At 42.7% G+C, this 25,010-nt stretch overlaps 1 protein-coding gene across 1 annotated transcript; it reads left to right on the top strand.

Moving 5' to 3' along the window:
- The first annotated feature begins 1,589 nt into the window (after nucleotides 1-1,589).
- On the top strand, nucleotides 1,590-14,477 carry LOC121581861 (glycerol-3-phosphate acyltransferase 3-like). The gene is made up of 14 exons (XM_041897241.2): nucleotides 1,590-1,671; nucleotides 4,896-5,060; nucleotides 6,118-6,181; nucleotides 8,149-8,297; nucleotides 8,616-8,761; nucleotides 9,222-9,296; nucleotides 9,418-9,507; nucleotides 9,682-9,775; nucleotides 10,033-10,148; nucleotides 10,580-10,635; nucleotides 12,760-12,845; nucleotides 12,993-13,121; nucleotides 13,215-13,294; nucleotides 13,805-14,477. The coding sequence occupies exons 2-14, from the start codon at nucleotides 4,917-4,919 to the stop codon at nucleotides 13,917-13,919; spliced, it is 1,344 nt and encodes a 447-aa protein (XP_041753175.1). The 5' UTR covers nucleotides 1,590-1,671; nucleotides 4,896-4,916; the 3' UTR covers nucleotides 13,920-14,477.
- Nucleotides 14,478-25,010: the final 10,533 nt, after the last annotated feature.

The following is a 25,010-nucleotide window of genomic DNA, read 5'->3' on the forward strand; positions in this document are numbered from 1 at the left end:
TTCGGGTTAACAATCTGTTAGACAAAATTATTTTCATAGTTACAAATCAGGTCACCCTACCAAACTTCCCTCCTAAAACATCCTGTAGGTCTCTGTCTGCTGCCTTTTCGTTATCACCGCCTAAATGCCAATCACCAAACGAGAGGACTCATGTAAGTGTGGATTAAATCGACTTTAGTACATGCTGTCAAAAGGCTGCATTCTGTAAAAGGGACGGGAGTAACAGCAACCTAATTTTATTGACAACATTTTACATAAAAACAGCGCTACCGTGATACTCTTTTTACAGTTCTATAAACTCAGCTGAGAAAGTTATCTCTCTCCATTCAGATCCACTCTAATCTTGAGGGGAGTTTCTTTAAAATATGCATCCAATCCCCTTGAACCCTTATATAACTAGACCAATCATATGCTTCAATGTGCCGCGGTTCACGGTGCTGTGGCAGGACAGAACAATGATAAAGGTTCATCTCGTGATGTTAAATTGAAGGCGCAGATGCTTCTATTTCAAAGCGATATGGAGCACCGTTGAAAAGTTAACGCGCTGATTATACAATGGACTAATTAGAAAAATTAAAGAAGTACTTTTCAATGCGTGAGATATAAGAGGTGTGCGGTGAGAGCGTAAAAAGAGGGTCAAATGGTTGTGTCTCATGGCCAATGCGTGAGAGTAGGCAGCTCTGGCTAATCTTTTGAATACGGTCTAGTAAAAAATAAATTACAGCAACAACAGATAACATTAGCTAGCTAGATAAGGTTAGCAATATGCTAGCTAGCTACACTGACAACTGTTAGTGCCCTATTTATTGATGTTTATCAACTGCACATGGAAATGAGCTGGGAAATTCCTATTTTGAACGCGGCATTAAAAGCACCAATATAAGTAGCCTTTGTCATTCTTCGGAGGTGGAATCTAAAAGTGCATTTCCTCCCGTTGAAATAGTGATGGCAACTTGACGCTAATATTTATGTAAACTCTTTGGAATTGTGAACTGTGGTTGTCACTGAGTAGGCTACCCATTCCATTGGGTGCACACTCCCATAGGTAAGGCTGTACAGTCCAATATGAATGTTCCATACACACAATAGGTGAGCTAATGTGGCTTATTTCACAGTGGTTTCAGTCCTGCAATAAGAGCTATGACGCTAATATTGGTGTAAACAACGTAGTTGTGTTCTGTGGGTGTCACTAGGTAGACTGATACCCCATTCCATGGGTGCACACTATATAGGTAAGGCTTTACAGTCCAATATGAATGTTCAATATGCACAATAGTTTGACTGGTGAGCTGTGGCTCATTTCACAGTGGTGTCAGAGTCGTTCAATAAGAGCTATGATGATAAAATTTGCGTAAACTACATAGTTGTGTGCTGTGGATGTCACTGAGTAGGCTGGTACCCCATTTCATGGGTGCACACTCTATAGGTAAGGCTGTACAGTGCATATGCCCCCAATGCAAGTATGCAGTCTAATACATCCACAGTGGGATCTGAACAGTTTTTGGAATTATTCCAGTATTTGTAGCTGTTTGAATCAGTTTCAATGACGGGCTTTTATTTTGAAGGCAAATTCCACTATTGTGGCTAATCCTTATTGTGGCTAGCTTCACAGATAGTCGTATGAGTTCTACAATAGGGAAGGGCATGGTAGCATGGACTGGAGTTTGACAGGTAAGATCCACAACGCCGGGCTGAATATCGGGAACCAAACTTTGTGATTGTCAGGCCAGGTCTGGACAATTTGCCGTCCGTTTTGTGTCCAATAGCCTACTCCGTTTATAATTGGTTATTGATGTTGAAATTAATTGAGCGTCTCCGGTTGAGGTTTTTCGTGAAGAGTTTACCGTGTTGCGCAATCTCAAGTTGGTAACGTTTATTTTAAATGAGTTCACTCGTCAGCCAAGATATATTTGTATTAGACTATAATTTAATGCGCCTTGGATTTGTTGATAGTAGGACTACTTTAGCCCAATATTAGTAGGCCTACTTTAGCCCAATACTATACTGAACAAAAATATAAAAGTAACAATTAACGATTTTACTGAGTTACAGTTCATATAAGGAAATCAGTCAATTGAAATAAATTCATTAGGCCCTAATCTATGGATTTCACATGACTGAGCAGGGGTGCAGCCATGGCCCACCCACTGGGGAGCAAGGCCCACCCACTGGGGAACCAGGCCCAGCCAATCAGAATGAGTTTTCCCCCCACAAAAGGGCTTCATTACAGGCAGAAATACTCATCAGTTTCATCAGCTGTCCGGGTGGCTGGTCTCAGGTGATCCCGGGGGGGGAAGAAGCTGGATGTGGAGGTCCTGGGCTGGCTTGGTTACACGTGGTCTGCGGTTGTGAGGCTGGTTGGACATACTGCCAAATTCTCTTAAACGACGTTGGTGGTAGCTTATGGTAGAGAAATTAACATTTAATTCTCTGGCAACAGCGCTGGTGGACATTCCTGCAGTCAACATGCCAATTGCATGCTCCCTCAACTTGAGACATCTGTGGCTTTGTTGTGTGACAAAACTGCACATTTTAGAGTGGCCTTTTATTGCCTTTTAATGATCGTGCTGTTTAATCCGCTTCTTGATATGCCACACCTTTCAGGTAGATTAATTATCTAGGCAAAGGAGAAATGCTCACTAACAGGGATGTAAACAAATTTGTGCACAAAATCTGAGAGAAGTAAGCTTTTTGTGCGTATGGAACATTCCTGGAATCTTTGATTTCACCTCATGAAACATGGGACCAACACCTTACATGTTGCGTTCATATTTTTCTTCAGTATTGTAAGCCTACTTTAGCCCAATATTAGTAGGCCTACTTCAGCTCACTTTGCGTTTTTGATCTAATAGATTACACATTCTATGTTATTCATATATTTGTTTCATTCTGCTTTACGTAGTCAAACACCTGATGTGAGCCCATGTTCTGCATTTTTCAAAAAAATCTGAGTGGTATCATTTTCCACCCTCTAGCCTATAGTTAAAGGGATAGTTCACCCAAATAACAAAATTACCAAAATGGTTTCCTTACCCTGTAAGCAGTCTATGGACAAGGTATGACAGAGATCCATGCTTTGGTTTTGTTTACCTGGCCGCTGTCTCCAAAAGCTACATTTTCTTTAAGGCATTTGTGGCACAAAGCCAATGCAAGTCAATATCTCTGATATTAGCATTTTTCACATGTCATATGCAAAGCATCGTAGCATTGATCAAAGCATGGATTTCATTTGTGTATCACCTTGTCCATAGACTGCTTACACGGTAAGGAAACCAATATACACTACTCAAAAAAATAAAGGGAACACTTAAACAACACAATGTAACTAAGTCAATCACACTTCTGTGAAATCAAACTGTCCACTTAGCAAGACACCCCCAATAAAGTACTGGTTTTGCAGGTGGTGACCACAGACCACTTCTCAGTTCCTATGCTTCCTGGCTGATGTTTTGGTCACTTTTGAATGCTGGCGGTGCTTTCACTCTAGTGGTAGCATGAGACGGAGTCTACAACCCACACAAGTGGCTCAGGTAGTGCAGCTCATCCAGGATGGCACATCAATGCGAGCTGTGGCAAGAAGGTTTGCTGTGTCTGTCAGCGTAGTGTCCAGTGCATGGAGGCGCTACCAGGAGACAGGCCAGTACATCAGGAGACGTGGAGGAGGCCGTAGGAGGGCAACAACCCAGCAGCAGGACTGCTACCTCCGCCTTTGTGCAAGGAGGAGCAGGAGGAGCACTGCCAGAGCCCTGCAAAATGACTTCCAGCAGGCCACAAATGTGCATGTGTCTGCTCAAACGGTCAGAAACAGACTCCATGAGGGTGGTATGAGGGCCCGACATCCACAGGTGGGGGTTATGCTTACAGCCCAACACCGTGCAGGACGTTTGGCATTTGCCAGAGAACACCAAGATTGGCAAATTCGCCACTGGCGCCCTGTGCTCTTCACAGATGAAAGCAGGTTCACACTGAGCACATGTGACAGAGTCTGGAGACGCCGTGGAGAACGTTCTGCTGCCTGCAACATCCTCCAGCATGACCGGTTTGGCGGTGGGTCAGTCATGGTGTGGGGTGGCATTTCTTTGGGAGGCCGCACAGCCCTCCATGTGCTCGCCAGAGGTAGCCTGACTGCCATTAGGTACCGAGATGAGATCCTCAGACCCCTTGTGAGACCATATGCTGGTGCGGTTGGCCCTGGGTTCCTCCTAATGCAAGACAATGCTAGACCTCATGTAGCTGGAGTGTGTCAGCAGTTCCTGCAAGAGGAAGGCATTGATGCTATGGACTGGCCCGCCCGTTCCCCAGACCTGAATCCAGGAGCATGCCCAGGCGTTGTAGGGAGGTCATACAGGCACGTGGAGGCCACACACACTACTGAGCCTCATTTTGACTTGTTTTAAGGACATTACATCAAAGTTGGATCAGCCTGTAGTGTGGTTTTCCACTTTAATTTTGAGGGTGACTCCATGGGTTGAGGGTGACTCCATGGGTTGATAAATTTGATTTCCATTGATAATTTTTGTGTGATTTTGTTGTCAGCACATTCAACTATGTAAAGAAAAAAGTATTTAATAAGATTATTTCATTCATTCAGATCTAGGATGTGTTATTTTAGTGTTCCCTTTATTTTTTTGAGCAGTGTATAATTTGGGTGAACTATATCTTTAACTGTAGCAATTGAGGTAGTACTCTCAGATATTGAACCAGCAACATCCTGAGCTTCTGTGCCATAAAAGTCCAGGCATCATGACAGACTTGGCTATAGTACACTTCCATACAGAGAGGGTACTCTGACACCCATGGTTCAATGTTGTGTGTTTATGTCCCCATCTCCCATAGCAAGCTTATGTGTAGCCTATGCTATTACAGCTATCAATCTCCTCTTGTTGTTTCTGCAGGGTGACATACTGTCTGTAGCGATGGAGGATTTTTGGGTGGTGGTCCTGGCATGTCTGAAGGTGTGGGTCTACCTCATTGTGGCTCTTCTCATGGTGCCCGCCATGTTTGGCTTCTCCCTGGGCATCTCTGAGACATACATGAAGATCCTGGTCAAAACACTGGAGGTAATCTGCCTCTGTTCAGAACTCTGTAAAAGCTGGTAAACTGCATCACTCGGACAACATGAGGGGCACAGCTTCATGCGTCTATAGTTGTTTTAAATGTTGGCTATTCATCATGCCCTAAATGTAAGACTTGTGTCCTTAATGTATGTATTTATACTACAACATTAGTGAGGGAGAAAAAATCGATAGTTTCATATCGGGATATTAGTTTCTTTGACTCGCAATATTATTTTGAGCTGGTGGGCTGTACCTGCACCAAAACGTCAGTGTTTTTCCTTCATAGCTTGTTCTCCATCTTCTTCTATATGGAGCCAATTTGTTTTCAGCACTTTTATTTCCACGACTGATCAAAAGTTGTTTTCTCATGGCTCTCTCTTGTCCCTCTGCAGCAGACATATGGTGAGCAATATGGAACATCGAATCGCAATAAAATCACAGTATCAAAACGCAATACATATAGAATCATGAGAATTGCAATACATATTGTATTGGCACCTATGTATCACGACAATATCGTATTGTGAGATCCCTGGTAATTCCCAGCCCTACAAAATATAATAAGATTGTACACAAAACACAAATTAATGACTTGGCCAGTGGGCTAGCCATGGTCTTTCTTTACATTGGAGATTGTATCAGTTTCTGGAATGCTGGAACTCAATCCCGTTTTCTTACTTATGTTTATGATCAAGAAATACATTATCACTGCACTGTCATGATCAGCCCACCTAAACATGTTTAATGTGTAGGGAAAGTCTACACTACACAACGATCAATTAGCACAACTCTGCACATGTGCCTTAGGTATAGAACTGACATAATTTTTTACAGAAAAGCATGTATGTTCTACACCGTACTTTTCCATCTGAACATTCTGTAACCCTGTGGCCTCCTGAATAATAATAATAATAATAACCTTTCAAACACTGTCCAGGGGCTTATCTGGGGTGAGAGTTTAGGGATGAATATGTGTATGTCCTTTCTCTCCTGTCCTGCTGTGGGTCAGGGGGTGAGAGGTCAAAGGCTAAAGATAATTCTAATCTCTCCTGTTCTCCAGTGGGCCACGTTGAGGATCCAGAAAGTCAACAAAGAGCAGCGTATAATCAAATCCTCATCCAACGGTGAGTCAATGAGCAGAGCTCTCACAGTGATCAATGGATTCATTTTCTTGATCGATTGATGGATGGATGGATGGGTGGATAGAGATTGATTTACTCATTGGTCTCTGAGATAAGGAAATGATCGTGGGGATTCCCTAAAGTTGCATGGTTGATATTTTAGGCTTACAAGTCTGGCCAATGTGTGGGAAAGAGAAACCTCAATGTTTTCAGTGAGTCCCTTTACCCTTGAGAAACTCATAAAGAAACATATTATACAGTATGTTGTTCTCTGTTTCAGTTCAGTCTTTTCCTCTCTCTCAACGACACTGGTTCCCAAAGCCACTGTTGTTTGTCTGCTGCATTCAGAATCTCATTTACATGTAAAGTGCCTTAGAAAAAATCCTGTATCTTAGTGTACCATAGTAGTTAAACAGGATTTTCCTCTGTTGAGTGCATTGAAATCAGGCCTGACATGATATTTTTAGTCAGCTGTCAATGGTTGAAATACTGTAAATTGATAATAGGTTACATTTATAATATAGGTATTTTCAATGTGCTCAAGGCACGTTAGATGGTATGGGATGGGGTAACCTATATGAAATTATAAACTGGATGGTTTAAGCCCTGAATGCTGATTGGCTGACATTGGTATACCACGGGTATGACAAAACATTAATTCTTACTGCTCTAATTATGTTGGTAACCAGTTTATAATAGCAATAAGGCACCTCGGGGGTTTGTGGTATATGACCAATATACCACGGCTAAGGGCTGTATCCAGGCCCTCCGCGTTGTGTTGTGCCTAAGAACAGCCCTTAGTCGTGGTATATTGGCCATATACCACACCCCCTCGGGCCTTATTGTTTAATTATACCACTGAGAACCTAGAGACAGTGTCAACCTGATTTATAGTGCTTGGCAGGGGCTTGCAGTGGAGAAGGCTTGGAGCAGTCTCTTGAGTAGCAGACGGTGATTGTGAGCATTTACAATGTGCTGTGCTGTGCTGTATGATGTGGCTCTGGGCTGGCTGCCTATCTATCCACTGATGCAATCACTTCACAATCAGCAGTCTTATAGGTTTGTCAGGGAGAAATTCAATAAAACTTGCAGTGCTGTGTTCACTAGCTAGCACAGCACATCAAGATGCTCTTTTAATTTGTTATATATAAACTCACATGATGGTTTCTATATTGTACTCCCGTCACTTGTACTTGAGATGCTGGTTGTAGTTTTCAAAGAAAGCAAATGGGTTACAGCATAAACATTGCTTTGGCAGGATTGATTGAATTCAGCACAAATTCAGTCACTCAGTCTCTCTCTCCTGAACTTTGCCTTGTGCGTTATCAGATTGAGTCTCCTCAGCTGATTTCACTGCCTTCAGACCTCTTAGAGGGAGGGATACACTTTGTGGTGGGGTAATCTGATACTAGACCTCAAGATGACAGACACACAAAGGGAGGCCCTTTTAAGAAAAGAAAGGAGCCCCATTTAGCTCTTGTGTTATCTGAAGTGGTCCCAGGTCATAAAAGTGCATGTTTGATGGCCTGTCATTTCTTATGGATTCTGTAGGAAAATGGTAGTGGTGATTTAACCTGTTTAGTATAAGGATTGGGGTTGTGGTTAGCTGTCATGTTGTTTCTATGAAGAGATTCTTCCACTCAGCAATCAGCCCAGAATATCTCTATCTCTCAATATGGGGCAACTGTGTGAGTTAGTTGGTGACACTCTCTTAAATGTGTTGCAGTTCTCTGACTTGCTCCCTCGACAGATCCTAACATGTCCACGGTGGTTTGACATATTCATGAAAACGTATTGGACTTTGAAGCTCTTTGTTTGTGACACTGTGAATGTTGTCTGTATCGATGGTAAAATATCAAACTAATTCATCGTCCTTATCAACTACAGATAGTGGTACGATATGATCACATCTGAAAATGATATATAATGGATTAGGTGATATCTTTGTGTGTGTGTGGGTTTTTTTCCAGGCCTCATCCAGAGGGATGATGGTTCTATGGAGGAGGAGCTGGGGGAGTTGAGGCGTAGTCGCCCCAAACCACCAGTGGGAGGAGACTTCACCCTCAGCGACTGTTTCTACTTCTACAGACGAGGCATCGAGGACATCGTAGAGGATGAGGTGAGATCACACACTAGAATAAGATTGATGCCTAATTCCAAATGTACCCCTAACCCCTAATCCTAGACATTTCATGATGGCCCCTAGTAAATCTGAGCAATACAGTAATACCTAACCCTCTGGTAGGCTAGGATGAGTTTCCTATTTATTGCCTTTACTGCACACATATCCAGTCCTTTCAAATCAATTAAGGATGTGTTTAGGGCCAGGGGTTGATTCAGGATTGGGCAAAACAGTACAACATCTATTAAAAGTCCAGACTTTCTTTCTGTCCAGGTAGGACTACATTGTTTGTAATGTTGTTCCTCTGATCTCAAGGTGACCCAGCGGTTTTCATCAGAGGAGCTGGTGTCGTGGAACCTGCTGACTCGGACCAACATCGACTTCCAGTACATCAGCCTCAAACTGACCATGGTCTGGGGACTGGGCGTGTTCATACGCTACTGCATCCTGGCTCCATTCAGGTAACACCTAGGAGTGTGAAATCATTCATCATCACTGTGTTCCCCTATAGTAAGGCCTCAGCTCTCTTACAGTTCACATCCCTGAACCAAACATGCCTGCCATGCACCAGTAATATTAAATGCAGTGCTTACCACAAATAATCCAGCTAGTGGCTGAATAGACAGGATTCATAACCAACCAATATCAATAGTGTGGAGCACAGGAGGCTGCTGAGGGGAAAACGGCTCATAATAATGGCCGGAACAGAGCAAATGGAATGGCATCAAACACCTGGAAACCATGTGTTTGATGTATTTGTTACCATTCCTCTCCAGTAATTACCACGAGCCAGTTCTCCACAATTAAGGTGCTACCAACCTCCTGTGGAGTGTTGTGTAGTAGACAATTAATTTGTTGTCTCATGACCAGCATAATGTTGTAGTGTCATGTATGTTCATGAGTGAGAATGTTTTCTTTCAGGATCACGCTGGCGTCTATAGGCCTGACCTGGCTGGTGATAGGAACCACTGCTGTAGGATTCCTACCCAACTGGAGGTACAGTTACACTGCTTTTAATCTACAGGTTCAAACAGGATTATTTAAAAGACTGAGACATTCCTCTCGTCATTGTGTTTGTCATCTTCAAGGTAGCATCTTGTGTGTGTGTGTTTTGTAGGCTGAAGTACTGGCTGAGCGATTGGGTCCATGTGATGTGCTACAGGATCTGTGCCAGAGGCCTCTCCTGCACCATCCACTACTATAACAAGTCGGTTAACTGTCCTCTCCTCTCACATCGATACTCAGCAGGCTATCACACACCATCCTGTCCCCCAGTGACCCTACTGTTGGTCCTCGTGATGTGTGCAGAGAGATTGTTTTCAATGTAAGATGCACGTCTTTCACTTTAACGTGTGTGTGTGGCCTTTATCTTGTTTTACAGAGAAAACAGACCCAGAAAAGGAGGAATCTGTGTGGCCAATCACACCTCCCCGATTGATATCATGATTCTCTGCAACGACGGGTGTTACGCCATGGTATGTAAAACAAAGCAGACATTAAGCCTCACTTTAAATGGCTGAACTGTGTGAAAGTTGTTGATTGACACTCAATTGACTGCTTTCTCTCTGTGTAGCCTGTTTTTATTTTGTACACATTTTATTCATTTTTGTATAACTTACACATTTATCTGTTGCCAATTTACTACTTTATACTTCTTTAATCCTAATCAGGTGAATTGTCTGTGAAAGGTATTATGAGGATGTTAGATGTGATTTGATCTGATGTGTTTTAGGTGGGCCAGTCGCATGGTGGTCTGATGGGAGTGCTGCAGAGGGCCATGGCCAGGTCCTGTCCTCACATCTGGTTTGAGAGAGCTGATATGAAAGATCGCCACCTAGTGGCCAAGAGGTGAGCTTACCTGTTCACTGTTAACAGACAGTGGGTTGGGCATGTTCTTGGCGCCAGACACTGGTATTCCTACCTCTACCTACAATGTTCAGACAAGCACTGACATGCCCATTGAAAATTGCTACAGCAAATAATCAGTCATATCATAGGTATTCACTTATCTCATCATAATTCCTCATCCTGATAATGTACTCCAGCCAGACAGATTACTTACAGTATGTTCTCTGCGTTACAAGTGCTTGTCAGAAAATGAACTCTAGCACATTCATGCACAAATGTATTAGTCACAAGTCATTGCCGTTGACAATTAGGGATATAATTTAACACTGACATTTTCTCAAATGGACATACATTATAGTTCCAGTTGGAGCTATGTTCATACTCCTCCCAGATATAAAGTTAGGTTTTCTAACGGTTGTTAATGTTTACAGGTTGACGGATCACGTGAATGACAAGACAAAGCTTCCTATATTGATCTTTCCAGAAGGTGGGTTACATTTTGTTTGGATAGTCCATCTGTAGATGCTCTACATTCTATCAGCAACAGTTAAACTATCTACTAACCCTAACCCTAGCTCTGACCTTAACCCTAAACGTAACCCTTAACCTTATTCTAACCCTAGCAAGCAGTTGCTTATCAACAGATAGTTTGTTGTTAGTTTGACCATCTGTAGAGTATCTACAGATGGATAATCCAGAGTATCCAAATAAAGTGTGACCGGTAAGTGCTACAATGGCCCAAATGGATTAGGATGAAGTTGCCTTTAGACACTGATCTAAGCCAAGGTCAGTTTTGCATTGGTTAGGATAAACTGCATTGGGGTTGCAATATATATATATATATACAGTGAGGAGAACAAGTATTTGATACACTGCCAATTTTGCAGGTTTTCCTACTTACAAAGCATGTAGAGGTCTGTAATTTTTATCATAGGTACACTTCAACTGTGAGAGACAGAATCTAAAACAAAAATCCAGAAAATCACATTGTATGATTTTTAAGTCATTAATTTGCATTTTATTGCATGACATAAGTATTTGATACATCAGAAAAGCAGAACTTAATATTTGGTACAGAAACCTTTGTTTGCAATTACAGAGATCATACGTTTCCTGTAGGTCTTGACCAGGTTTGCACACACTGCAGCAGGGATTTTGGCCCACTCCTCCATACAGACCTTCTCCAGATCCTTCAGGTTTCGGGGCTGTCGCTGGGCAATACGGACTTTCAGCTCCCTCCAAAGATTTTCTATTGGGTTCAGGTCTGGAGACTGGCAGGCCACTCCAGGACCTAGAGATGCTTCTTACGGAGCCACTCCTTAGTTGCCCTGGCTGTGTGTTTTGGGTCGTTGTCATGCTGGAAGACCCAGCCACGACCCATCTTCAATGCTCTTACTGAGGGAAGGAGGTTGTTGGCCAAGATCTCGCGATACATGGCCCCATCCATCCTCCCCTCAATACGGTGCAGTCGTCCTGTCCCCTTAGCAGAAAAGCATCCCCAAAGAATGATGTTTCCACCTCCATGCTTCACGGTTGGGATGGTGTTCTTCGGGTTGTACTCATCCTTATTCTTCCTCCAAACACGGCGAGTGGAGTTTAGATCAAAAAGCTATATTTTTGTCTCATCAGACCACATGACCTTCTCCCATTCCTCCTCTGGATCATCCAGATGGTCATTGGCAAACTTCAGACGGGCCTGGACATGCACTGGCTTGAGCAGGGGGACCTTGCGTGCGCTGCAGGATTTTAATCCATGACGGTGTAGTGTGTTACTAATGGTTTTCTTTGAGACTGTGGTCCCAGCTCTCTTCAGGTCATTGACCAGGTCCTGCCGTGTAGTTCTGGGCTGATCCCTCACCTTCCTCATGATCATTGATGCCCCACGAGGTGAGATCTTGCATGGAGCCCCAGACCGAAGGTGATTGACCGTCATCTTGAACTTCTTCCATTTTCTAATAATTGCACCAACAGTTGTTGCCTTCTCACCAAGCTGCTTGCCTATTGTCCTGTAGCCCATCCCAGCCTTGTGCAGGTCTACAATTTTATCCCTGATGTCCTTACACAGCTCTCTGTTCTTGGCCATTGTGGAGAGGTTGGAGTCTGTTTGATTGAGTGTGTGGACAGGTGTCTTTTATACAGGTAACGAGTTCAAACAGGTGCAGTTAATACAGGTAATGAGTGGAGAACAGGAGGGCTTCTTAAAGAAAAACTAACAGGTCAGTGAGAGACGGAATTCTTACTGGTTGGTAGGTGATCAAATACTTATGTCATGCAATAAAATGCAAATTAATTACTTAAAAATCATACAATGTGATTTTCTGGATTTTTGTTTTAGATTCTGTCTCTCACAGTTGAAGTGTACCTATGATAAAAATTACAGACCTCTACATGCTTTTTAAGTAGGAAAACTGCAAAATCGGCAGTGTATCAAATACTTGTTCTCCCCACTGTATGTAAGTTCCCTGTATGTATAGCATATACAGGGACTTGCAATTTTCACCCTTCTCTGTCATTTTGGAGAGCATTGTTTTTATCATAGGATTTCTATCTTTATACTGTATGTCTGTGGTGATTGTGGCTTATCTCCAGTCCATATTTCTGGTGTCTTCAGGGACCTGTATCAACAACACATCTGTCATGATGTTCAAAAAGGGAAGTTTTGAAATCGGAGGGACAATATACCCAGTAGCCATAAAGGTAAGGCGTCAATATCAGGGCTTCTGTTCAGTAGTTGACTTTTACCTAAATCACAGAAAAATGGCATTGGGAAAGTTTCATTTAAAAAAGTTGGCACAGCTTTTGAAGAGGTGTTTTGTCAACTCTGGGACCGTCTCCCTCCCTCAGTATGACCCTCAGTTTGGGGATGCATTCTGGAACAGTGCCAAGTACAACATGGTGAGCTACCTGCTGAGGATGATGACCAGCTGGGCTATAGTCTGCAACGTCTGGTACCTGCCAGCCATGACCCAACAGGTGTGTATGCAACACACACACACACAAACAAACAAACAAACAAACCTGCCAGCCATGCACCAAGTGCCACTGACCTATTTCCTATTTTCACAGGAAGGGGAGGATGCTGTCCAGTTTGCCAACAGAGTCAAGTCTGCAATCGCACATCAGGGGGGACTAGTGGACCTGTCCTGGTAAGAATATCCTTCCGTCCTTCTATAAGGATTTTCTGATAATTCACTAGAGCCTAGGCATAAACATTTGACAGCCTAACTGCCTCACACTGGACTGTATTTGACCTAGGCAGTGAATGGGATTGTTTCGCTTGAGTGTGTTTTGTAATCTTGTGTATTTGTATTATGTTGTATTTGTAAATTTGTTTATATGCAGGGCTCCCTTGTAAAAGAGACCTTGGTCTCAATGGGACTCCTTGCTAAAATAAAGGTGAAACAAAACAAAAAAAGGCACGCATAATTTCCGTAGTTTCTCTTGAGCACAGATATGTTTGTTTCCTAGAGAACATACATTCTTAGAGAACATGGGTCCTGTGTGGCTCAGTTGGTAGAGCATTGGCGCTTGCAACGCCAGAGTTGTGGGTTCGATTCCCACAGGGGACCAGTTTGGAAAAAGTATGAAAACTGTAAGTCGCTCTGGAGAAGAGCGTCTGCTAAATGACTAAAATGTAAATGTTTGTTCCCGTGTAGGGATGGGGGCCTGAAGAGGGCCAAGGTGAAGGATGTGTATAAAGAGGAGCAGCAGAAGATGTACAGCAGCATGGTGGTTGGGAGTGAGGAGGACAACAGCAGTCACAGCGACTGACACCTTCCACTACCACATGAAAGGGGCCCCTGGGAGTATGGACAGGAGCTGGCCATCCCTGCCTGACGACTGACTGACTACTACCAACGACCACGGACTAGACTGCCATTGTGTGGATGGACCATTCAGTGCTGTAACATTTACAGTGTCTTGCAGACTGTAGGATAACTGATAAGCCAATGGCATTACAATGGAAGGACTATGACGACACTAGTGCAATGGAACTGTAAAGTAGGTGAGGTGGCAGGTCCAATTGGAATAGCTCTTTATTGTGCTGCTATAAAAAAACGGTTCTAATTCTCTGCTAAAAAATGACTATGAAATCCTGTGTTTGGCATTCGAATAGTCCAATTGTGACTGTATAGCCTTTTTGTTGTTTAATCCCAAAGTTCTGAATGTCCGAAAGTTTTGTTGTGCGTATATGATGACTGTTTCTTTTTTGTCCGAATGTTTTAAAAGTTTTTTTTCTTTTTCTGTACATTCAGAGCCAGTAGATCAATCATGTCGATCAATTTTTCCTGCTAAACATTTGGAAATAAACATTTGCCTTCAGCTGTTCCCTCTTTTAGTGATGTGTTTATTAACAAGCTAAGCTACTTGAACAAGGTAGTCAGAATCAGAAAAACACTGTCAATTGATGATTTGAAATGTTTTATATACAGTACTGTGACTAGTGTTGCACGTATACCACGGTACCAAAACGATACTTATGATACCAACATTTTAGAATACCCTAGTACCATTTAATATGATACTACCAACTTCTTCAGCCCTACCGATCTAAAGAACCTGCTAGTGCCTGTTATAAAATGTTTATAAAGTCAGTTGAATTTAAGCAACAGCCACTAGTCTCTTGCATGAGCATGTCATGTCACGTGTGGCAGCTGTAATCAACCAGCTCTATCAGTGTTGCCAACTTAGCAACTTTGTCGCTATATTTAGCGAGTTTTCAGACCCCTCAAAAAAGCGACTAGCGACAAATCTAGCGACTTTTTCTGGTGTTATTGGAGACTTTTGGAGACTCTGACGTGAAAGCACGTATCGTTCTTACTCTTCTCAACGAGCAGCGGATGTTGCCGTGGGCCCCACCCAGCGGGTGTTGCCGTGGGCCCCACCCCCGTCCCAAAGCACTCACAGGCGGCCCAGTCCTCGCGCTGCAGTCAGAGCAGGTGATGTTCACCTCTCCGTGTCCAGACTGCAAATGAATCGCGCATGCGGGAAGCCGCCGCTGGCTGATCCCGCCCTGGCTTACATTCAGGGCGGGATGTAAATGTAGGGTGTTTTTTACTCACTTTTTGTCTCTCCCACAACGTTATTCCTCTCTCCTACAGTGTCCATCACAATTACATGCACATGGCCAATTATGCAAATTAGGTGATGCCATCATTTAGCGACCTTACCGAGGAGTTGGCAACACTGGCGTCTATTCCTCCGTCAGTTAAAAAATATACAGTGGAGAAAAAAAGTATTTAGTCAAATCAAATCAAATCAAATCAAATTTTATTGGTCACATGCGCCGAATACAACAGGTGCAGACATTACAGTGAAATGCTTACTTACAGCCCTTAACCAACAGTGCATTTATTTTAAACAAAAAAAGTAAGAATAAAACAAACAAAAAAAAAAGTGTTGAGAAAAAAAAGAGCAGAAGTAAAATAAAGTGACAGTAGGGAGGCTATATATACAGGGGGGTACCGTTGCAGAGTCAATGTGCGGGGGCACCGGCTAGTTGAGGTAGTTGAGGTAATATGTACATGTGGGTAGAGTTAAAGTGACTATGCATAAATACTTAACAGAGTAGCAGCAGCGTAAAAAGGATGGGGTGGGGGGGGGGGCAGTGCAAATAGTCCGGGTAGCCATGATTAGCTATTCAGGAGTCTTATGGCTTGGGGGTAGAAGCTGTTGAGAAGTCTTTTGGACCTAGACTTGGCACTCCGGTACCGCTTGCCGTGCGGTAGCAGAGAGAACAGTCTATGACTAGGGTGGCTGGAGTCTTTGACAATTTTGAGGGCCTTCCTCTGACACCGCCTGGTATAGAGGTCCTGGATGGCAGGAAGCTTTGCCCCAGTGATGTACTGGGCCGTACGCACTACCCTCTGTAGTGCCTTGTGGTCGGAGGCCTAGCAGTTGCCATACCAGGCGGTGATGCAACCAGTCAGGTTGCTCTCGATGGTGCAGCTGTAGAATTTTTTGAGGATCTGAGGACCCATGCCAAATATTTTTAGTCTCCTGAGGGGGAATAGGCTTTGTCGTGCCCTCTTCACGACTGTCTTGGTGTGTTTGGACCATGATAGTTCGTTGGTGATGTGGACACCAAGGAACTTGAAGCTCTCAACCTGTTCCACTACAGCCCCGTCGATGAGAATGGGGGGCGTGCTCAGTCCTATTTTTTTTCCTGTAGTCCACAATCATCTCCTTTGTCTTGGTCACGTTGAGGGAGAGGTTGTTGTCCTGGCACCACACGGCCAGATCTCTGACCTCCTCCCTATAGGCTGTCTCATCGTTGTCGGTGATCAGGCCTACCACTGTTGTGTCGTCGGCAAACTTAATGATGGTGTTGGAGTCGTGCCTGGCCATGCAGTCATAGGTGAACAGAGAGTACAGGAGGGGACTGAGCACGCACCCCCTGAGGGGCCCCCGTGTTGAGGATCAGTGTGGCAGATGTGTTGTTACCTACCCTTACCACCTGGGGGCGGCCCGTCAGGAAGTCCAGGATCCAGTTGCAGAGGGAGGTGTTTAGTCCCAGGATCCTTAGCTTAGTGATGAGCTTAGAGGGCACTATGGTGTTGAATGCTGAGCTGTAGTCAATGAATAGCATTCTCACGTAGGTGTTCCTCTTGTCCAGGTGGGAAAGGGCAGTGTGGAGTGCGATAGAGATTGCATCATCTGTGGATCTGTTGGGGCGGTATGCAAATTGGAGTGGGTCTAGGGTTTCTGGGATAATGCTGTTGATGTGAGCCATGACCAGCCTTTCAAAGCACTTCATGGCTACAGACGTCAGTGCTACGGGTCGGTAGTCATTTAGGCAGGTTATCTTAGAGTCCTTGGGCACGGGGACTATGGTGGTCTGCTTGAAACATGTTGGTATTACAGACTCAGTCAGGGACATGTTGAAAATGTCAGTGAAGACACTTGCCAGTTGGTCAGCACATGCTCGGAGTACACGTCCTGGTAATCCGTCTGGCCCTGCGGCCTTGTGAATGTTGACCTGCTTAAAAGTCTTACTCACATCGGCTACGGAGAGCGTGATCACATAGTCATCCGGAACAGCTGGTGCTCTCATGCATGCTTCAGTGTTGCTTGCCTCGAAGCGAGCATAGAAGTGGTTTAGCTCGTCTGGTAGGCTTGTGTAACTGGGCAGCTCGCGGCTGTGCTTCCCTTTGTAGTCTGTAATAGTTTTCAAGCCCTGCCACATCCGACGAGCGTCAGAGCCAGTGTAGTATGATTCAATCTTAGACCTGTATTGACTCTTTGCCTGTTTGATGGTTCGTCGGAGGTCATAGCGGGATTTCTTATAAGCGTCCGGGTTAGAGTCCCGTTCCTTGAAAGCGGCAGCTCTACCCTTTAGCTCAGTGCGGATGTTTCCTGTAATCCATGGCTTCTGGTTGGGGTATGTACGTACGGTCACTGTGGGGACGACATCATCGATGCACTTATTGATGAAGCCAGTGACTGATGTGGTGTACTCCTCAATGTTGTCTGAAGAATCCCGGAACATGTTCCAGTCTGTGCTAGCAAAACAGTCCTGTAGCTTAGCATCTGCGTCATCTGACCACTTTTTTATTAACCGAGTCACTGGTGCTTCCTGCTTTAGTTTTTGCTTATAAGCAGGAATCAGGAGCCACCAATTGCGCAAGTTCTCCCACTTAAAAAGATGAGAGAGGCCTGTAATTTTCATCATAGGTACACGTCAACTATTACAGACAAATTTAGGAAAAAAATCCAGAAAATCACATTGTAGGATTTTTTATGAATTTATTTGCAAATTATGGTGGAAAATAAGTATTTGGTCACCTACAAACAAGCAAGATTTCTGGCTCTCACAGACCTGTAACTTCTTCTTTAAGAGGCTCCTCTGTCCTCCACTCATTACCTGTATTAATGGCACCTGTTTGAACTTGTTATCAGTATAAAAGACACCTGTCCACAACCTCAAACAGTCACACTCCAAACTCCACTATGGCCAAGACCAAAGAGCTGTCAAAGGACACAAGAAACAAAATTGTAGACCTGCACCAGGCTGGGAAGACTGAATCTGCAATAGGTAAGCAGCTTGGTTTGAAGAAATCAACTGTGGGAGCAATTATTAGGAAATGGAAGACATACAAGACCACTGATAATCTCTCTCGATCTGGGGCTCCACGCAAGATCTCACCCCGTGGGGTCAAAATGATCACAAGAACGGTGAGCAAAAATCCCAGAACCACACGCGGGGACCTAGTGAATGACCTGCAGAGAGCTGGGACAAAAGTAACAAAGCCTACCATCAGTAACACACTACGCCGCCAGGGACTCAAATCCTGCAGTGCCAGATGTGTCCCCCTGCTTAAGCCAGCACATGTCCAGGCCCGTCTGAAGTTTGCTAGAGTGCATTTGGATGATCCAGAAGAGGATTGGGAGAATGTCATATGGTCAGATGAAACCAAAATATAACTTTTTGGTAAAAACTCAACGTGTTTGGAGGACAAAGAATGCTGAGTTGCATCCAAAGAACACCATACCTACTGTGAAGCATGGGGGTGGAAACATCATGCTTTGGGGCTGTTTTTCTGCAAAGGGACCAGGACGACTGATCCGTGTAAAGGAAAGAATGAATGGGGCCATGTATCGTGAGATTTTGAGTGAAAACCTCCTTCCATCTGCAAGGGCATTGAAGATGAAACGTGGCTGGGTCTTTCAGCATGACAATGATCCCAAACACACCGCCCGGGCAACGAAGGAGTGGCTTCGTAAGAAGCATTTCAAGGTCCTGGAGTGGCCTAGCCAGTCTCCAGATCTCAACCCCATAGAAAATCTTTGGAGGGAGTTGAAAGTCCGTGTTGCCCAGCGACAGCCCCAAAACATCACTGCTCTAGAGGAGATCTGCATGGAGGAATGGGCCAAAATACCAGCAACAGTGTGTGAAAACCTTGTGAAGACTTACAGAAAACGTTTGACCTGTGTCATTGCCAACAAAGGGTATATAACAAAGTATTGAGAAACTTTTGTTATTGACCAAATACTTATTTTCCACCATAATTTGCAAATAAATTCATAAAAAATCCTACAATGTGATTTTCTGGATTTTTCTTTCTCATTTTGTCTATCATAGTTGACGTGTACCTATGATGAAAATTACAGGCCTCTCTCATCTTTTTAAGTGGGAGAACTTGCACAATTGGTGACTGACTAAATACATTTTTCCCCCACTGTATATCATTTAGCTGTGATGGCGAGCGGGGATGCAGAACCAGACCCTGATGAGTCTTCGGTTAGATTTTTTAATTTGTTACAATAGAGCAGCTCGCAAAGCGTGCAATGATGATACATTGTATAATTTCATCGCCTGTTATAACCAAGAGCACAGACCAGTCTGAGTAGACTTTGCAAGTTCACTGTCATGCAGCCTCTGAGCACTGCTTCGCGACAGGCATGCTTGCAGCTTTACAGCAAAGAAAACGTCTTGTCTCTAGACTAAATGGTTAAAGAAATATGACACATTTTACCGGAGGTGCCTTTTTTTCTTTCTATCGCGATTCGCGCACATTTTATATCATTTCACCAACCATGTCGCAGGGCATTTTAAACTAATTCCGGGTCGCTAATTGTTGGTTTGATAACAGACAACGTTCAGTCATGTTACCTAGCTAGCTAACAACCTTGGAATTTGACATTATGTTTAGGCAAATTTTATTGGCCCAGGAAGAAAGGAAAAGGGTCTGCTACTCATGAGATGTGCTTCAAAAGGTAGGATTCATATAGGCCTAATGTAAGCCTAAACAATCAAAAATCTATTTATTTCTGGTGCTCCTTAAATTCTGTTTGCTGCCTAACAGTTTTAAAAGTTGGGAGCAGTGTGTGTTTGTGGGAAAGAGAGAGGTGTCTCACTCACTAACTGTAAGTCGCTCTGGATAAGAGCGTCTGCTAAATGACTAAAGGTGTGAGCGAGACAGAGAGAGTGTGTGTTAATTTCCATTCCATATGCGCCGTTCCAGACATTATTATGAGCCATCCTCCCTTCAGCAGCCTCCACTGATGTACAGGTTATTCCTTCCTCCCATTCCTCCAACCAAATCAAAGGTAGGCCTTTGCAAATATGACCAAATCAGCCATTCTATGCAGTATTATATTATACACTGAACAGTGTGAAGTTGAATTCAGTGTGTTGTATTGAGTAGAGTTGTGAATTTCAGTAAAAGGTTTTTGGAGAACGTTTAGAAAACGTGAACAAGTGTCCGGGGGATGGGGCGAACAGGATGCTAGTGTGGGGCTCTATTTTCTTACAACTAGATGTGATGCCTAGCTTAGAAAGAATACATTAATGATTAAACATAATAGGTTTGTGCTGTACTGATATAGATTGTTTAACATAACAAGCTGTGATTAATGTGAGGAACCGTTAGGGGGTAGGCTGAGACAGGCTTGTGACTCACACACACAGCCTCTTTGTTAAACCGCTCAAGGACATGTGTTCTGCTACAATGAAGAAGAACAAACTATGTCTGAGGTTGCTGACTCGAGACAAGTTGTAAAGATAACAACTAATGCCCGGCAACAGTGAAGCGCCAAGGGCCTGGGACCAGCCTGTGCGCCATCGATAGGTTGGGTAAGTTTAAACCACACCCAGCCTCTACTCTGACAGGCCCAGCAGGGAGCGGGAACTATCTCTGTCAGAGTATTTAAAGAAGAACTTATAACAATGGCTCAGTTCTCTGACTGCCCTGCGTGGTTTTTCAGTGGGCCCGTATATACGAACATCATATTTACCATTCAAGTGTTTGCATTAATTAAAATACTAGTCTATTTTAGAAGACGTGTATTGACCTCTTTTTGTTCCTATACCAGATTTGAATTGACGCAACTTGACAATTGGTGACCGCCGACGTGATCTGGTAGAGGGACTTCGCTGGGTATTGTCCGGCCGATTGGACATCGCTGTCGTTGGATGGTGTGTTTCACAAAGAGTCCGGACAACTAAAAACAGGTAAGCAGACACCTATTGTTATATAACTAAAGTTCTGCACATTGGCTTTATCCAAATTAATTTTGTGAAACACCCGTTTGATGTAAGTGAACTAAATTATGAATTATTATACGAATTATTATGAGTAGATAAGCACCATATTGTGACATGCAAACCTGTGGTGAATGTGATGTTAAACCATGGTACCATAGAGTATTGTTCTACCGGCAAGGTCCGTAACTACGAGGGTACGGCTAGGTTCGGGGAAAATACTGAAACCCTCAGGCTAGGACCACCAGGGGTGGGAACTGGGGGTATAGGGAATTATTGGATTAAAAGTGTTGCGCTACTGGCAAGGATCGTAACTACGAGGGTACGGCTAGGATCAGAGGGACACTTAACATTTTAGATAGTGTTGCGCTATCGGCAAGGTCCGTAACTAGTACGGCTAGGATCGTAGGAGCACTTTAAAGTACACTATAGTGTTGCGCTTCGGCAGGGAGTTGTACTTGGGGGTACAGCCCAGATCGGAGGAGCACTTTAAAGTATAGGGTGTTGTATGAATGAGAGTGCGAATGATCCCAGTGTAATAAAAGAGTGATTGCAAATGAAATAAAAGAGTGAATGCGGGTTATTAAAATTAATAAACCTGTATACCTTGATAGAAAACTAATTAGGAGTTAAAGAAGTCTGTAGCTGCTTAAACCGTATAACCCGTTAGTAACAATTGGGAACATAAAGGTAGAATAATGAATAACTAGTATGACTAAACTGAAACGTTTGAACTGATATAACTGAACTGTAACGTTTGATGTTTGACATAGCATAATACTGGTTTTAAATAATTATGTTGAAGCAATTTGGTTTATTATTTGATTTAACGTTTGATGTTTGACATAGCATAATACTGGTTTTAAATAATGAAGTTGAAGCAATTTGGTTTATTATTTAATTTAACGTTTGATGTTTGACCCTGCAAAATACTGGTTAAATAATTAGACTGAAATAATTTGGTTTATCGTTGAAATATAAATATGCACCGACTTTAACTAATTAGGTGGGAATAATTTGATTTAAATAAATAGATAGACGTACTTTAAATAATTAAATAACGGACAAATATTACAAATTAAAACGAAAAACATGACTACCAGTGGAGAAGCGGAAAGAATATTGAAGGTTCTAAAATCCACACTTGAAACTAATGGAGGAAAGGACGGGAAGGAATGGAGCAGGCGAGGAGAGAAACTCTATAAGGAATGGATAGAAGATGGTTGTATACTATACCCCGATGGAGTGCCTGTAGGAGGCGAACCAGGGAGAATACTGGAAACGTTGAAGCGGAAAACCCAGAAAACAGAGAGGGAATGGAAGAAAGAGGGAGAACCCAGAAGGGGTAAAATCAAGGAAGCAATGGAAAAAGCAAGGCTGAAGGAAAGAATAGGACTAGCAATGTTGGGAAAACTTAAGAAAATATGGGAAGAAAAACAGAACAACAAGGAGAAGCAGGACAAGAAAGAAGAATCCAGATTGCCTACGGCTCCGCCGCCGCCCAGATTATACCCAGAACTGCCTACGTCACCACCCCCATACGAGGTACCAAAACTGATGGCTCCAACTCTGGATATTGTGGGGAAAGTCGAATACCATAAGAGACCAGAGGAGGAAGGAGGAGAGAAATGGGTGAGGGTTTGTGATCTGGGGGATCGAAGACAGGAAGTAGGGGCACTGCTAGAGGCAGCTAAAGCCATACGAGATGGGGTTGAGAACATGTCCAGATTACAAGAAGAGGAAGCCTGTATGAGCATGACAGATGACAGTGGGGGAGGTCGATGCTTTAACTGTAACAAGGAGGGACATTTTGCCAGAGAGTGTGAGGCCCCGTGTAAATACTGTAACAAAACAGATCATAACCATCGTGACTGCAGAGCTAAAGGAAAGGGCAATGTCCGGGTAATGACAGTCTATTTTTTGGTCCACGGGTAAAAAGTTTGAAGAAGTGATTTGTGTCAATTAATAATTGGCTAAAAACACCACGAAGCGATTATTTGAGAGGTACCTATACATTTCTAACGATATATACGTATGAACTTGCTCACCCGAACGTAGACGTACATCATGGGTGAGAAAGTAGAGAAAATGAGTTTAAGGTTGTGCCGTTGTTTGATTATGTGATAAGGTTTAATGGGTAATCGGACCATAACTAATGAGGTTATAGAAGTTAATGTATAATATAGGTGAGAGACAGTACATCGTTCAAATGATAGGAATATCATTAAATGTATGCTTATCAACGATAGCAAGTATTTGTTTTATTAATTAGGGCCTAATCAGAGAGAACAGTTAAAGAAATTGAATAGCGAACTGAAATGGTGATAGAGCTGTGAAAATTTAGTTGAGGACAAAGGAGAATAATTTATGGCTCTGGTTAGCGGAAAAATAAATAAATAGAGACAGTCCAGTGAGTTAGATTGAGCTGTAAGATTTCAAGTAGAGGTCTAAATACTTGACTGGAAGGCAGTGCTTTGATACATTCTAATTGTTATTACTTTATTCGATAGGTTGCTTAACACCAGTGGTGTATGCAAATAGTTGGTGAATTCTAGAACTATCATTTATTTTCGTTTACGGGACCAGGGGATGCAAGTAGCTTTAGCTATTATGCTGAGGGAATAGCACCAACCTATAGTGGGTTCTAGATTTGTTAAATAAACAAACTTATATTTTAAACTAAAGTAATGCAATAGGCTACAATTATAACATTATCAGAAAAAGGCACAATTTAATGTGAAATAGTTATTACAATTATTATTAATAGTTATTACAGTTATTATCATTGATCCAGTAATGATAGAAGGATAGTAGAGGAAAGGCAAGGGATTAAATCTCATTTACGGAAAGAAGAGGAGTATGAAGATATATTAGGGAGAAAATACCATTAACTGAGGGATATAAAACGTTTAGCTGAAAAAGACAACAGGAATAATTTACCTTACACACTAATATAGACATTAGACCACACCAGAAGTAGAGATGGCAGGATCACCAGTAGCAATCATGAAGAGAAGGTTCCCAGAAAATAGTGAAGATATTGGTAATATCTCTAACAAATTAGAAAAAGGACCAGAAAGATAGTAACTAAATGGCCAAAGGAGGGAACATTTGATGTAACCGTGATTGTATTGGCAAAAAAATGAAATATGACATTTACAGGGGGGACAGGAACAATAGAAGGGGAGACAGATTTTCCTAGGGGGTTGATCAAATAATTGATAATGGATCATTTGAGATGAGATCACATGTAGCAGATTTAGGGTAATCAATTAAATAATCATTGTATACTCGATGAATTTTGAGTGGTTTTATGGATTAGTTATGAGGAATTAGATTGATACAAACAATTATTGATGGGTTAGGACTGGGGATATCTGTATCATGTTTTGTGTGTACTACCATCTTTAGATTACTGATGGTAATTGAAGGTTAACAAAATGTACAACCAGGAGAAAGAGATTAGCTTATCTCATTGGAATGTTGCCCAGGGCTAGTGGGAGCAGTAGTGAAGTTAGGCAGTATTTAGGTCATAAAAGTGAGCTACCAAATTAAGTGGGGCCTGGCTATTTGTGGTTGTTGTTTTTCAAATTGGGTTTTTCAAATAAAAAACAACACACCTAGTATGATGGTTATAAAGGGTTGTTATGTTAAATTTAGGGGGTTTGTGTTAGGTTTGAAAGATTTAAGTATGGACCTGTCATGACCAACAATCAGTCTTCAGGTCAAGCCCGGGAGAGCCGGGGTAGAACAGAGTTTGAACTAAACATGAGTGTTTTTACAAGATAAGGGATTGATTGATTGGATTACAATTGATTCTGAACTGAATGAAAGTCGAATTTAGCCGCCATAAAAGACAAAGGAAGTGGGAGGAGCAA

Source organism: Coregonus clupeaformis, chromosome 18 (genome assembly GCF_020615455.1).
Source record: "Coregonus clupeaformis isolate EN_2021a chromosome 18, ASM2061545v1, whole genome shotgun sequence".
In the NCBI taxonomy this organism is placed as follows: Eukaryota; Metazoa; Chordata; class Actinopteri; order Salmoniformes; family Salmonidae; genus Coregonus; species Coregonus clupeaformis.

Coding starts and splice junctions, on each gene's coding strand:
- LOC121581861 (XM_041897241.2), top strand. CDS start 4,917: ATGGAGGATTTTTGGGTGGTGGTCCTGGCATGTCTGAAGGTGTGGGTC. Junction 9,776..10,032: donor ACGACGGGTGTTACGCCATG/GTATGTAAAACA, acceptor GATGTGTTTTAG/GTGGGCCAGTCGCATGGTGG. Junction 13,295..13,804: donor GGACTAGTGGACCTGTCCTG/GTAAGAATATCC, acceptor GTTCCCGTGTAG/GGATGGGGGCCTGAAGAGGG.